Source organism: Somniosus microcephalus, chromosome 12 (genome assembly GCF_052327205.1).
Source record: "Somniosus microcephalus isolate GS21.2 chromosome 12, FLI_Smic_1.0, whole genome shotgun sequence".
Taxonomy (NCBI): Eukaryota; Metazoa; Chordata; class Chondrichthyes; order Squaliformes; family Somniosidae; genus Somniosus; species Somniosus microcephalus.
Genome location: NC_140998.1, coordinates 78,446,476 through 78,462,370, shown reverse-complemented (window position 1 = coordinate 78,462,370; position 15,895 = coordinate 78,446,476). Strand labels below are relative to the sequence as shown.

Here is a 15,895-nt window from a genome sequence, read left to right as displayed (position 1 = left end):
CACCATCATTGAGGATGGGGATATTCATGGAGCCTCCTCCTCCCATTAGTTGTTTAATGGTCCACCACCATTCATGACTGGATGTGGCAGGACTGCAGAGCTTTGATCTGATCCGTTGATTGTGGGATCACTTAGCCCTGTCTATAACATACTGCTTCTGCATTTTAGCATGCATGTAGTCCTGTGTTGCCACTTCCCCAGGTTGGCATCTCATTTTTAGGTATGCCTAGTGCTGCTCCTGGCATGCTCTTCTACATTCCTTATTGTTCCAGGGTTGGTCCCCCGGCTTGATGGTAATGGTAGAGTGAGGGATATGCCAGACCATGAGGTTACAGATTGTGGTGGAATACAGTTCGGCTGCTGGTCCCCATGCCCATATCCTTCTCCATTCTCCCTCTCTCTCTCCCTCCCGACTCCCATCCCCCAATCTCCCTCTATTCCCCCGCAACAACAGCAGGAAATTGAAAGCATGAAGGTCGCAAGCAGATTAACAAAAATGTGCGTAGTTGTAGCTGAAGTCAACAGTGACCTCCTTATGTGACACATCCATATATAGTTGCAAATTCACCAGTCCTCTTTCTTCCCGACGTGTATGTGTGCAGGTGCGGATTATACTGTCATTTTCCGTAACTAAGGATGCCAACCTTCCCGGATTGCCCAGGAGTCTCCTGGAATGGAGCAGGTACCTCCTCGGCACTGCTGCTAACAGCCCGCCTGATCTTCATGCGTTAAATTTCCCGCTGCAGCAGTGCACCTCTCCTCTGCTTTGTGACATCAGTGGCTGCAGGCGCAGGGCAGCCTCCGACTCGGTGAGGTTGCCCCCGTTGTTGCGGGGGAATAGAGGAAGAGCTGCAGCAATGTAGTGAGTGGGTGAGTCATTGTGACGGATGCAACCAGTAAAGAATGGAGTAAAACCTGGAGACTTTACTGTGGATAAATAGTAAAAGATTTTTTCCACTGGTTAGCAAATGAGGATGAAGGGACAAGATCGAGGATTCTTATTGGAAGATCCAATGGGGAAGGGAGAAGGAAGGATTTTGTACTGAGTAATACTTCACCACAAGTGCCTATTGAGGCAGAGACTAGAATATCATTTAAAAGGGAATGGGATAAAAGCTTGAAAAGAAGGAATATAAAAGTACGTGAGGGGATTGGGGTTGCAGGACAGAGCGCCAGGGGGAGTGTGGGTGGAGGAGAGGGGAGGGGTGGGGGAGAGCGGCTGCAGGGGGCGGGGGGAGAATGGCCTCCTGTGCTGTAATTTCTATCATTCTGTGAAAACTCCTTTATTGAGGCCGAGCCCAGTGATTCGTTTAGAAATGAGCTAAGTTTAGGATGATGTGTCCTATGAAAAGTGCCCCAAACATCGAGCCCACTGCCCTTTGTGTGATATCTCGGTTTGGTTCAGGTTGGTCTGTGCCGGCCAGTTTTGATGTGTCATGTCCAAGTACAGATCTGATTGAGGCTCCTAGTTTTGAGTTATCACCTTCACACACAACCTACATCCAGATCAGAGTCCAAGGAGACAGGGTGAGAGATCGGGCCTGTTAGAAGTGGCATTGATTAGGGAGCCTGACCGCACCTTGTGCAGTGCAAGGGGATTCTGGCTGCAGTTTCAGGGTGTATATCAACACGTTATAGGATTACTACTCGTCACAGGTAGGATATTTGGGTGTTACACCTATTACCACGAGTTACATCAATGCATTATTGTATTAGTGTTGGTTATGAGGGGAATGAGTGTTACCAGTAATACTATTCAATGAGTGACAATTAGTATCTGGTGGGATCAAAGGTCCTCCCTCCTTTGGTTTCTCCTCTTCCCTGCCCTCTGTTTCCTTTCCTTTCTTCGGTTGCTCATGGTCGGTGTAGTGTATGTACCTTGAAGAAGGAACTATATTCTGCAGCCCCTGTATACTGCAGTACCAGTAGTGACCACCCCTGTATATAAGCCTGTGTAGTAACTTTGTATAGTAGTTCCAGTTTTGTCTCCATTCAGTAAACACCTGTTATAACCAACTTCTGCAGTCCGTGTCTCAATTACACACGGACATTACATTAGCGACGAACAGATCCGAACTTACCTACAGTTCTGCACCACCTCACGGGGATCCATCCCTGAAGCGAAGTTATTAGAGGTCGAAGCCAGAAGGAAGAAATCCAAAAAGAAAAAAAAACAAACAGAAGAAACGGGCGTCGACCGTGGGCAACCGAAGATTTGCAGGAGAGGCTGTCGAGAGCTGGGCTTGGTTATCCAGTCTATGGTGTTCCAGCTAATCGGGCTGGTGGCAGGTAGTACACTGATCCTTCCTGGGCTGCGGCGGGCTAGAGCTCGATCGGGTGGCTTTTCAACGGGGCCGAGCAGCGTTGTCGGGAAGAGGAGAGAGAGGGTGGAGCACACAGGGCGCGGCCGGTGCTACGAAGCCGGGCAGCGTACAGACCCGAGAAGAGGGAGGGAAGTGTCCCATAGGGTCTGCTCTGACGACGGGAACAGTAATTAAAATAAAAGAAAAAGAAATTAGAAGCGCAGAAAGCCGCGAGGAGCTGCAGTTTGCCACGGGGACCACGGAGAGCGGCGTTGGCAGCAGCGCGGGGGGAAGTGCGCAAAGACCATAGGGCGTCGCCATCAAGGCATAAAAACGCCAGCAACAGCGCTGGCAGCAGCGGAAAAGGCAGAAAGCGCGGGAGGCGCCATCTTAATCCAGCGGGGAAGAAGGCAAAGCGCGGGAGGCGCCATTTTGTTCAATCGGGGAAGAAGGCAAAGCGCGGGAGGCACCATCTTAGATCTCCAAGATGCCGAAGACTGGCAATATCACTACCTTTGATAATGCAATAGAAGACTGGACCACGTATGTGGAAAGAGTCGAAGTATATTGCAAGGCAAATGAAGTAGCCGATGAGAAAAAGGCATCGGTACTACTAAACTTAATGGGCGCAAGAACGTACGGCCTATTGCGGAACCTGATCACTCCAGTCAAACCGATGGCGAAGGGTTTTAACGAAATTGTTGATATCCTACAGGAACACCTAAATCCTACACCGCTGCTGATAGTAGAAAGATTTAAATTCCACAAGAGAAATCGGCATAAAGATGAGAGCAATGCTGATTACCTTACGGAACTACGCAAGCTATCAAAGCACTGCCAGTTCGGAGCAGGACTGGCAGATACCCTACGGGACAAATTTGTCTGTGGACTCCTGAGTGAAGGAACCCAGAAGAGGTTACTCTCCGAGAAAGAGCTGACGCTAGATAAGGCTTTCAGCGTGGCAGTATCGTACGAAGCAGCAGCAAGGGGAGCTGCGGAAATACAGCAAAAGCCACAGGAATACGGCACCCACGAAATGACACGGGGATTTGAAAAATGTTATCGCTGCGGCAGAACAACCCATGACCAGAAGGACTGCTGGTCCAAGGACAAAACATGCAGGCAATGCGGAAAGATGGGACACATTGCACGAGTTTGCAGGTCCGGGAAGAAGACTAACGACAACAAAAAGACTACTAAGGAACAGTACAGGAAAGTACAAAAGATGACGGACAGTAGTTCCGAAGACCAGAAGAGCGATAGTGAATCCGGGAACAAGAGACTAAGCTGTCTCAAACTACACAACGTAATCGCAAAAGAGGATCACCGAACCATTTGGGTCACCCTCACGATAGCAGGGTCCCAAGTCAAAATGGAATTGGATACAGGATCAGCCCTGACCGTCATGAATCGACGAGACTACGAGCGGCTATTCTCACACATACCCTTGAAAGACACATCCATTGTCTTGAAGACGTATACGGGGCAGAAAGTATACCCCAGAGGGAAAATAAGGGTGCCTGTCGAATACAACGGCAAGGAAATACAGAAATTGTATCTGTACATACTGCAAGATGGTGGACCACCGTTATTGGGACGTGAATGGATCAGAAAGATAAGTTTAGACTGGCACTCCATTCAGGCACTGACTGTGGCTGGTAAAAAGGATGACGACGTCACACCTGGACGATTGTCAAAAATCTTAGCTAACGCTAAAGAGGTATTTCAACAAGAACTGGAAACTCTTAAAGGCGTAACCGCCTCGATAAAAATAGAAGAGAATGCAATTCCCAAGTTTTTCAAAGCAAGACCGGTACCATATGCAATTCGCCCAGCTGTCGAGGCAGAGCTGGAGAATCTGGAGAATGCAGGCGTGTTATCTAAGGTAGACTGGCGTGAGTGGGCGACACCCATCGTTGCTGTCATGAAGAAAACGTTAAACAATAAGTCTGAGGAGCCAAGGAAGGTTCGCATCTGTGGGGACTTCAAGGTGACGGTGAACCCAGTCCTTCACACAGTTCAGTATCCTCTTCCGAGGATAGAAGATATTTTCGCCTCACTATCTGGAGGGAAATGTTTAACAAAAATTGACCTAGCGCAAGCATATTTGCAGATGGAGGTTGAAGAATCCTCTAGGAAATATCTCACGATAAACATTCACAAAGGTCTTTTACCAGTGATATACCTATCAATTCGTCCAATAAAAAGCGACGAGTTAGGAACGTAACTAAAGGTTTTTATTGACTAAATAACAGAGCCCACCCTCGTGGGTGATCGGGTCCAACAAGGAGGAATACCAGCCAGTCGACTACCTTTATACCTGGGCAGGTAGGTGGAGCCATGGGCGGAGTCGGAGGTGGTCAGCCCAGGTATAACAGCGCGACAAGAGGCGACCTCATATAGTGATAAAACAGTGAGAACGGTGATAACAATACAACAGTGATAACTATAGTGTAACGATAGTGAACGATAAAAGTGGTTTACCACATTCACCCCTTGTTTAGCTTTGAGTCCGGCGGGGTGAAGTGCACTACCAGTTCTGGTATGTCAGTCTGTCCGGAGGCCTCGTAAGCCTCTCCGATCGTCGCAGCGGCGGTGCTGCATTATCCGGTGTTAGTGCTGGTGTCTGCGCGGTCGGCGAAGGCTCGTGGGGTTCCGGCATGCCGTCTACCTGGGCTGGAATTGGGGGGGTCGTGGGGGGGGGGGTAAAGGTGGTGTCTCCGGAGTGCCCGAGGGTGCGAGGTCTCGTAAGGAGACAGTGTCCTCCCGCCCGTCTGGGTAAGCCACGTAGGCGTACTGGGGGTTGGCGTGCAGGAGGTTCACCCTCTCGACCAGGGGGTCTGTTTTATGGGCCCTCACGTGCTTTCGCAGCAAGACGGGCCCCGGAGAGGTCAGCCAGGTTGGTAGAGTGGTTCCCGTAGTCGACTTCCTGGGGAAAACAAACATTCGTTCATGGGGGGTGGCGTTAACGGCAGTGCAAAGTAGTGACCGGATGGAGTGCAGCGCTGTCGGGAGGACTTCCTGCCAGCGGGAGGTTGGGAGGCCCTTAGACTTTAAGGCTAAGAGGACGGCCTTCCATACCGTCGCGTTCTCTCTTTCCACCTGGCCGTTCCCTCGGGGGTTGTAGCTGGTGGTCCTACTTGCTGCAGTACCACTCGCTAGTAGGAACTGACGGAGTTCCTCACTCATGAAGGAGGAGCCCCGGTCACTATGTATATAGTTCGGGAACCCGAACAAGGCGAAGAGGTCGTTCAGGCACTTAATGACCGTGGTACTGGTCATGTCTGGGCAGGGGAAGGCAAAAGGGAAACGGGAGTACTCATCAACGATGTTGAGGAAGTACACATTGCGGTCAGATGACGGTAGAGGCCCCTTAAAGTCGATGCTCAGGCGCTCGAAGGGGCGGGTGGCCTTGATCAGGCTTGCTCTGTCCGGCCTATAGAAGTGCGGTTTGCACTCGGCGCAGGTCTGGCAGTCCCTGGTCATGGTCCTGACCTCCTCGATGGAGTAGGTCAGGTTGCGGGCCTTAATGAAATGGTAAAGTCTGGTGACCCCGGGGCGGCAGAGGTCATTGTGGAGGGTCTGAAGTCTATCAATATGCGCGCTGGCGCATGTAATTCGTGAAAGAGCATCAGGGGGTTCGTTCAGCTTACCTGGCCGGTACAAGATATCATAATCGTAGGTGGATAGCTCGATTCTCCACCTCAAGATCTTGTCATTCTTGATTTTGCCCCTCAGCTTGTTATTAAACATGAAAGCAACCGAACGTTGGTCGGTGAGGAGGGTAAATCGTTTGCCTGCCAGGTAATGCCTCCAGCGCCGTACCGCCTCCACAATTGCCTGGGCTTCCTTCTCGACCGACGAGTGTCGGATCTCGGGGCCCTGTAGGGTCCTCGAGAAGAAGGCCACTGGCCTCCCCTCCTGGTTAAGGGTAGCGGCTAGGGCGAAGTCGGATGCATCGCTCTCCACTTGGAAGGGGATGGACTCATCCACTGCGTGCATTGTGGCCTTGGCTATGTCTCCCTTGATGAGGGAGAAGGCCGCGCACGCTTCCTCCGTGAGGGGGAAGGATGTGGACTTCATGAGGGGTCTGGCTTTGTCCGCATAATTGGGCACCCATTGGGCATAGTAGGCGAAGAGCCCCAGGGTTCTCTTAAGTGCCTTAGGGCAGTGGGGGAGGGGTAGCTCCATGAGGGGACGCATTCTTTCGGGGTCGGGGCCGATGAGTCCGTTCTCTACTACACAGCCAAGGATGGCAAGGCGCGAGGTGTTAAACACACATTTCTCCTTATTGTAGGTGAGGTTCAGCCGTTGGGCTGTACGGAGGAATTTCTCCAGATTCACGTCGTGGTCCTGCCGGTCGCGGCCGCAGATGGTGACGTTATCTAGATAGGGGAATGTGGCCTGCAGTCCGTTCTGGTCAACCATCCGGTCCATCTCCCTTTGGAAGACCGAGACCCCGTTGGTGACACCGAAGGGGACCCTAAGGAAGTGGTATAGGCGCCCATTCGCCTCGAAGGCGGTGTACTGGCGGTCCTCGGGGTGGATAGGGAGCTGGTGGTAGGCCGACTTAAGGTCGATGGTCGAGAATACGCGGTATTGTGCAATCTGATTGACCATGTCAGATATGCGGGGAAGGGGGTATGCGTCCAGCTGGGTGTATCTGTTTATGGCCTGGCTGTAGTCGATGACCAGGCGATTTTTATCGCCGGTCTTAACGACCACGACCTGGGCACGCCAGGGGCTGTTGCTCCCCTCGATGATGCCCTCCTTCAGGAGACGCTGCACCTCCGAGCTAATGAAAGCTCTGTCCCCAGCGCTGTACCGCCTGCTCTTGGTAGCGACGGGTTTGCAGTCGGGGGTGAGGTTAGCGAACAGGGAAGGTGGCGGCACCTTGAGGGTGGATAGGCTGCAGGTGTTACGCGGTGGGCGGTTTAACATTCGCTGGTTGTCGACTGTGAGAGGGGGGAGGGGTCCACCGTATGCTAGGGTTACACTTTGGAGGTGGGATTGGAAGTCCAGCCCTAGTAGGACGGCAGCGCAGAGCTGGGGGAGGACGAGGAGTTTAAAATTTTTATACTCTGTGCCCTTAACCGACAAGGTCACAGTACAGTAGCCGCTAATGTCCGTGGCGTGGGACCTCGATGCCATCGAGATTCGGTTGCGCGTTGGCAGGACAGGGAGGGAGTAGTGGCTCACTGTGTCTGGGTGGATGAAGCTCTCCGTGCTTCCGCTGTCGAACAGGCAGGTCGTGGCGTGGCCGTTTACTTTGATGTCCATCATCGACTTGGACAGGTGGTGTGGGCGGGCTTGATCCAGAGTGACGGAGGCTAGTGTGTAGGTAAGCGAGTCGTTGTCGTCTGCGGGCGAGGCGGTCGTCAGGTCCGGGGGCTCGGTGGCAATCGGGCGTGGTGGGTAAAATGGCGTCTCCCACGAGGTAGGACAAAATGGCGGAGAAGATGGCTGCCCCCATAACTCACATGAGGCACTATTGGGGTCGGTTGCCTTGATCAAAGATGGCCGCCCCCATGACTCATGTGTGGGGATGCTGGCCTCAGTTGCCGTGAAAGAAGATGGCCGCCCCCACAGTTCGCATGAGGCACTGCTGGCCTCTGAAGATCCGCTCCTGCAGGCCTTAGAGAAGTGGCCTTTCTTCCTGCAGGTTGAGCAGGTGGAGTTCCTGGCTGGGCAGCGCGACCTCGGGTGCTTCTCCTGGCCGCAAAAGAAGCAGCCGGCGGCCCGATCGCGGGTGCCCGATGTCGGAGCCGGTACCGGGGGTGGCGGGCCCGGTCGGGCCCGGGACGCCGACGCTGAGGTAGGTCCCGGGGGCGGCGCTGCGAAGGATATTGTGGTAGGGGTCGGGCCCGAGTCCCAGGGTCGCGAGCAGTACCTGGAAAACGCCTCCTGGTCCTGATGGGCCACCTCTAGGGAGAGAGCGAGGGCTTCAGCTTTGTCCAGGTCGAGGTCTTTAGCTTCAAGCAGTCTTTGCCGTGAGTAGTCGGACCGTAGGCCTTTCACAAAGGCATCGCGAATATTATCTTCCGTATTTTCAACAGCCGTCACCGCTTTAAAGTCACAGTTCCTGCCGAGTGCTCTTAGCGCCCGTAAAAATTCAGCTACAGACTCTCCTGGCTGTTGCGGGCGGGATCTTAGGAGGTGCCTGGTGTACATGTAATTTACCGGGCTCCGGTACTGCTGCTTCAGTAGGTTGATAGCGCCCTCGTATGTAGTCGTGTCCTGGATGAGTGCGTATACTCTCGGGCTCGCTTGGGCGTTCAGAAGTCTTAGTTTGGATCTCTGCGGGACGCCGGATTCTTCCAGGTAGGATTCGAAGCAGTCCAGCCAGTGTTTGAAGTTGAGGGCTGAGTTTGCTGCCTGTGGGTTTAGATCCAGGTACGGTGGTTTGAGGGCTTGCAGCCAAGCCGGCTGGCGTGGCTGGTGTAGCCCGGTGTCTGAAGGCTGCTGTGGCTGTGCTTCTGGGAGGGCTTCTGGCTGGTCAGTAGCAAACATCTTTAAAATTTAGTCAATAAAATTGATATACCTATCAATTCGTCCAATAAAAAGCGACGAGTTAGGAACGTAACTAAAGGTTTTTATTGACTAAATAACAGAGCCCACCCTCGTGGGTGATCGGGTCCAACAAGGAGGAATACCAGCCAGTCGACTACCTTTATACCTGGGCAGGTAGGTGGAGCCATGGGCGGAGTCGGAGGTGGTCAGCCCAGGTATAACAGCGCGACAAGAGGCGACCTCGTATAGTGATACAACAGTGAGAACGGTGATAACAATACAACAGTGATAACTATAGTGTAACGATAGTGAACGATAAAAGTGGTTTACCACAACCAGTATAATTGACTGGTATTCGGAGTAGCATCAGCTCCGGCTATATGGCAAAGAGCGATGGAACAAGTTCTGCAAGGGATTCCGGGGACTCTGTTACTTGGACGACATCCTAGTGACAGGTGAAAATGACAGTGAACACCTTGCCAACCTAGAGCAGGTGCTCACTAGACTAAGAGAAAATGGGCTATGAGCCAATCGCCCCAAGTGCGAGTTTTTTAAGAAACAAATATCGTATTGTGGCCACGTGATTGATGAAGAGGGGTTACATAAGTCCCCTGACAAAATTGAAGCGGTAGTTAAGGCTCCAGCGCCTGAAAATGTGTCACAACCGAGGTCATTCCTCGGATTGGTGAATTACTACCATAAGTTTTTGCCGAATTTGTCCACAATTCTGCACCCACTGAACACCCTGCTACAAACTGGAGTAGCATGGAAATGGAGCGATGAATGTAAGCGGGCCTTTCAGAAGTGTAAAGGCCTGATCACTTCAAGAGAAGTATTGGCTCACTACAACCCATCACTACCGATAAGACTGGCGTGTGATGCGTCTCCCTACGGCGTTGGAGCGGTACTGTCACATAAATCCCTTGATGGTTCAGAGAGGCCGATAGCTTTTGCGTCACGCTCGTTAACTGCAGCCGAGCGTAACTATGCCCAGATTGACAGAGAGGCCCTCAGCCTGGTGTGGGGGGTGAAGAAGTTCAATCACTACCTGCACGGGCAGAAATTTACTCTACTAACTGATCATCAACCTCTTGTCTCCATTTTCAACCCTAAGAAAGGCATCCGGATAATGACAGCACAACGGCTACAGAGGTGGTCCCTTTTCCTAGGGGCACACCAATATGACATCAAGTACAAAGGAACTAAACAGCATGGGAATGCTGATGGATTGTCGCGCCTGCCGTTGCCGACGGTGGAAGAAGCACCTGCAGTGGATCCTGTGGAGATATTCCACTCGACCATAGTCGAATGTCTACCTGTGACGAATTCAAACATAGAAATGGAAACACGAAATGACCCGACACTCTCCATGGTCTATGATTTAACGGTGAAGGGATGGCCAGCACATGGCGAACCACTGTTGCCAGCATTATCGCCGAGAAGAGAACAGCTGTCAGTGTGCCGAGGAACCTTGATGTGTGGATCCCGAGTAGTAATTCCACCCAAGTTGAAGGATAGAGTGCTCAATGAGCTTCATGAGGGTCATCTGGGAGGGGTAAAAATGAAGAACTTAGCCAGAGCGTTTGTGTGGTGGCCGGGAATTGATAGAGAAATCGAAGAGATGACCAAGAGCTGTACAGGATGCCAGAAGGTCCAAAACGCCCCACCACAAGCCTCTCTACATCCATGGGAGTGGCCCTCATCTCCATGGCAAAGGGTACACATTGATTTTGCTGGTCCATTTATGGACTCGATGTTTTTAATTGCGGTGGATGCACATTCAAAGTGGCCAGAGGTAATAAAAATGTCCTCAACCACCCCAGAAAAAACTATCACAGTCTTACGAACCATATTCGCCAGAAATGGGCTGCCTGAACAGATTTGCTCCGACAATGGACCACAGTTTGTGTCTGAAGAGCTCCGGAGGTTCTTAAAGAACAATGGTGTTAAGCATTACACACTCGCACCATATCATCCAGCCACCAATGGATTGGCTGAGAGGTTCGTTCAAACATTCAAGAAGGCTATCAAGGCAATGTGTAATGAAGACATACCCCTACAACACAAGGTGGATAACTTCTTGTTTGCCTACCGGAATGCGACACATGCGGTTACCAACCAAACTCCAGCCATGATGTTCTTCAATCGAAGACTAAGATGCCGCTTGGATTTGGTTAAGCCAAACATCAGAAGAGATGTGGAGAACAGGCAGTTTCAGAATATGAATGAAAGGCCAACCAGGAGTTTCAAGATAGGTCAACCAGTTTTGGCCCGGGACTACCGCACAGAGAAATGGCAGCCAGGAACGATCTGCACACGGCAAGGACCTCTAATGTATACCGTGGACGTTGGAGAGAGCATTGTAAGACGCCATGCTGACCAGATTCTAGAGTCACTGGAAAACATCAAATCTACACCACGATCCTATACACCTGGTGATGAAACCGAAGTACCAATTGCATCTACCTCAGAATCGGTGATATTGGAAGCAGACGAACCAAACAACGACGTTGATCCCAAATCAACTTTGCCAGAAGAACCTGATACCCCAAAGAGGCGTTATCCGGACAGAATCAGGAAGCCTCCTCAAAGACTGAATTTATAATTGATTAACTTCAGCTAATGTATATAGCAACTGTAATTGTAAATATGTTATTTAATTATTAATCGAATGTTATGTACTGTTTAGCTAAAAGGGGAGGAATTGTAGTGTATGTACCTTGAAGAAGGAACTATATTCTGCAGCCCCTGTATACTGCAGTACCAGTAGTGACCACCCCTGTATATAAGCCTGTGTGGTAACTTTGTATAGTAGTTCCAGTTTTGTCTCCATTCAGTAAACACCTGTTATAACCAACTTCTGCAGTCCGTGTCTCAATTACACACGGACATTACAGTCGGCCTCCTGGTTCTTGGAACTTCTCGCACAACAGCTGCTACCACAAAAATGAGCAAAGATACTGACATCCAGGAATGCCTCCAACCAGAGTTGGTAGCCCTACTCATAACAAGTAATATACTTGGCCAACTTTCCATATGCCTTGAGTCAACATTGCAGCCCCATTAGCGAAGCATTCTGTTATTACTGAATCTATTGATCAGCTCGGAGGAAAAGCTCACTAGTCTTCAAGTACTCAGCTCTCTGACTGGTTGAATAGCGTACACTTGTTGAATCTAGATGACGCCAGCATTTGTGAGCAAGACCTTTGAATTTAGCGTGTATCAACTTTTATTTGCATAAAATAAACTTCAAATGAATAACTGTTTTTCCAAGATTAAGCTTGAAAGTAAACACGGTAAGAATTTAGAGAACCCCAAAAAAACTACATGACATTGGGCTGGAAAGTTTGTGCAAACTTACTAAATTGAAGTGCATGAAATCTCCTGAATTATAAGAACTTCAAGTATAGACAATATGTCAACCCAAGGATGGAAATGAATGTTTTATTATTAAATTAGAGCTGCTTGTGGCCACAGTATCCTAGGGGTCTTGAGTTTATCACCTAGGTTAATAACGTACAAGATGATTTGGTTGGAAAATTTACAAAAGGAAAAAAGGGCAGAGCTAATATGATAGAGAGGCAGTGCGGAATCCCAAGTTAAATCCATTTGTAATGTTTTGTATTAAAACCTACATACCTAGAGCAAAACTTGGCTGAACATGCTAGCCTAGCATATAAAGCTTTTGCATTGTTAATATTTATATTGTTGATATTGTAGGGGATGCTGTGTCCATGGCATTTTTGCAGTCCTATGCAGAAGTATCCACCAGACTTGCAGGTAATGTGCTATAATTAATTTTATTACAATTAATTTGTTTCCAGTAGGCCGTCTGTTGTGACTAACTTGTATGGAATCCTTACAGTTTGAGTGACCGGTGTTAATTTTCAAAAAGACAGTGTTGGGGTTTCAACTATCTGTTCTCTTGGTTTTTAAAACATTTGCATTGTAGTTAACACAGCCTCCCTTTTCCCTTCCCTTTGCTTCTCAGTGTTGATATGTTGTGCTGCAGAGACATAGGATGGATGTTTATACTGATTTACCATATGGTAAGCTCTTGTACCGTCAGGCTGAGGCAAGGTGCTCACCACATGGAAAGGTAGAATACCCTGAGCTGGCCCAAATCAATTATACCTATAGTAGCTGTTATAAATCTCATCATAAAGAAACTACTCATGAAATAACACTGGACAGCCAGCTGGTGGCGCTGTCCAAGGAGTATAAATACTCAGGCGTGGGCCCAGCTTGCCCAGGGACATTTTGTAAGACAGGAACTAGTGAAGTACAACTAAACCTTCATGTTCTAAAACAAGTTGATCAAATTGACGTCATTAAACTCACTACGCACTTGGTTTGAGTATAAAGCAAGGCTTTAATCAACTTGTTTCAAACATGGAATGGCTACTTTACATCAATTCTCACTACTGGAGATAATGCTTAATTATCAATACAACTGAGAGCGCACTGTATTCTAGATGCAGCCAGACCAAGGCCTTGTACAAGGAAAGGACTGTTTTTCTGAGATTTATAATTAATTGTCCTAGACAATTTATGGAAGTCTAGATATTGAAAGCAACCTCAGCCAGTCTATCAGGAATAGTAAATTGTGTCAGTTTTATGGAGCTGGCAGTGCCTGTAAGGCATAATATGATGAACCTACCTATTTTATGTTTCTGTAATAGTTGTTACTAACATTATGACAACCTAATGACATCCTTTTTACTAATGTAATTTAATGTTTGGGCTGCAAAAATAGCTTCACGCAGGAATAATGCTACTTAACTATTTATCAACATGATTCAGAAATGTGTTTTGAATCTATGGATTTACATTTATTGTTAACAAAGGTAGATTACATTTTTAAACGATGTTTTGTATTCTAACTAAATTCAATATTCTTTCAAATTATACTGTTGCCTGCAAGGGAAAACATAATACACTTGAACCCAAATGACAAGTCACAAAAAACTAAGATGACAAACAATTTATTAACAGATAAAAGAGGAAGGTGTAAAAGAGGAGGGGGTATCGTAATATTAGTCAAGGAGTCAATTACTACTGTAAGGAGGGATGATATCTTAGCAGGTTCCTCTAATGAGGCCATATGGGTAGAACTTAAAAACAAAAAGGGGGCAAGCACTTTGCTGGGAGTGTACTATAGGCCCCCAAACAGTCAGGGGGAGATGGAGGAACAGATATGTAGGCAAATCTCAGAGAAGTGCGAAAATAATAGGGTAATAATAGTAGGGGATTTCAACTTCCCCAATATTAACTGGGATAGTCAGAGTGTGAAAGGCTTAGAGGGTGCAGAATTCTTAAAGTGCATCCAGGAAAGCTTTTTGAGCCAGCAAGTAGAAAGTCCGACAAGAGAGGGGGCAGTACTGGACCTAATTCTAGGGAATGTAGCCGGGCAAGTGGTAGATGTGTCAGTAGGAGAGCATTTTGGTGACGGTGACCATAATTCGGTGAGATTTAAGGTAGTCATGGAAAAGGACAAAGATGGACCGGAAACAAAGGTTCTAAATTGGGGGAAGGCCGATTTTAATATGATAAGGCAGGATCTGGCCAAAATGGACTGGGATCAGCTACTTGTAGGAAAATCCACATCAGAGCAATGGGATCTTTCAGAAAGGAAATAGAGTACAACGCCAACATGTTCCCGTAAAGGTCAAGGGTGGGACCAACAAGCCCAGGGAACCCTGGATGTCAAGGGATATACAAGAATGGATTAGGAAAAAAAGGGAGGCTTTTGGCAGATACAAAGGACTAAAATAGTGGAAGCCCTAGAGGAGTATAGAAAGTGCAGGGGGGTACTTAAAAAAGAAATTAGGAGAGGGAAGAGGGGGCATGAAAAAACACTGGCGGGCAAAATAAAGGAAAATCCCAAGGTGTTTTATAATTATATTATGGGTAAGAGGATAACCAGGGAAAGAGTAGGGCCCATTAGGGACCAAAATGGAAATCTGTGTGTAGAGCCAGAAGATGTAGGTGAGGTTTTAAATTGATATTTTGCATCTGTGTTCACTATGGAGAAGGGTGATGTAGGCATAGAAATCAGGCAGGGGGGTTGTGATACACTTGAACAAATTAGTATTGAGAGGGAGGAGGTACTAGTGGTTTTAGCGGGCTTAAAAGTGGATAAATCCCCAGGCCCTGATGGGATGTATCCCAGGCTGCTGTGTGAGGGAAGGGAGGAGATTGCAGGGGCTCTGACACAAAATTTCAGGACCTCTCTGGCCACAGGGGAGGTGCCAGAGGACTGGAGAACAGCTAACGTAGTACCATTGTTCAAGAAGGGTAGTAGGGATAAACGAGGGAATTACAGGCCAGTGAGCCTAACATCAGTGGTAGGGAAATTATTGGAAAAAATTCTGAGGGACAAAATTAGTCTCCACCTGGAGAGGCAGGGATTAATCAGGGATAGTCAGCATGGCTTTGTCAGGGGGAGACCATGTCCAACCAATTTGGTTGAATTTTTTGAGGGGGTGACTAGGTGTGTAGATGAGGGTAGTGCAGTTGCTGTAGTCTACATGGACTTCAGTAAGGCATTTGACAAAGTCCCACATGGGAGACTGGTCAAAAAGGTAAGAGCCCATGGGATCCAGGGCAATTTGGCACATTGGATCCAAAATTGGCTTAGTGGCAGGAGGCAGAGGGTGAAGGTCGAAGGTTGTTTTTGTGACTAGAAGCCTGTGTCCAATGGTGTACCGCAGGGATCGGTGCTGGGTCCTTTGCTGTTTGTTGTGTACATTAATGATTTAGATATGAATGTAGGAGGTATGATCAGTAAGTTTGCAGATGATACGAAAATTGGTGGAGTGGTAAATAGCGAGGAGGGAAGCCTCAGGCTACAGGACGATATAGACGGGTTGGTTAGATAGGCAGAACAGTGGCAAATGGAATTTAACCCTGAAAAGTGTGAGGTGATGCATTTTGGGAGGACTAACAAGGCAAGGGAATACACAATGAATGGTCGGATCCTAGGAAGGACAGAGTCTCAGAGAGACCTTGGTGTGCATGTACATAGATCCCTGAAGGCAGCAGGACAGGTAGATAAGGTGGTTAAAAAGGCATATGGGATA

The 15,895-nt window shown here is 48.6% G+C and overlaps 1 protein-coding gene across 3 annotated transcripts in view; it reads left to right on the top strand.

The window, feature by feature from the left end:
* The window catches only part of txndc16 (thioredoxin domain containing 16), a 242,333-nt gene that overhangs the window by 99,543 nt on the left and 126,895 nt on the right, over nucleotides 1-15,895 (top strand). For 2 of the 3 annotated variants that reach the window (XM_086003182.1, XM_086003183.1), the window contains exon 13: nucleotides 12,534-12,593. The exons of the other annotated variant lie outside the window; for it this stretch is intronic. In XM_086003182.1, the coding sequence (XP_085859308.1) occupies nucleotides 12,534-12,593 (60 nt within the window). The remainder of the gene's footprint in view (nucleotides 1-12,533; nucleotides 12,594-15,895) is intronic. 3 annotated transcript variants of the gene reach the window in all.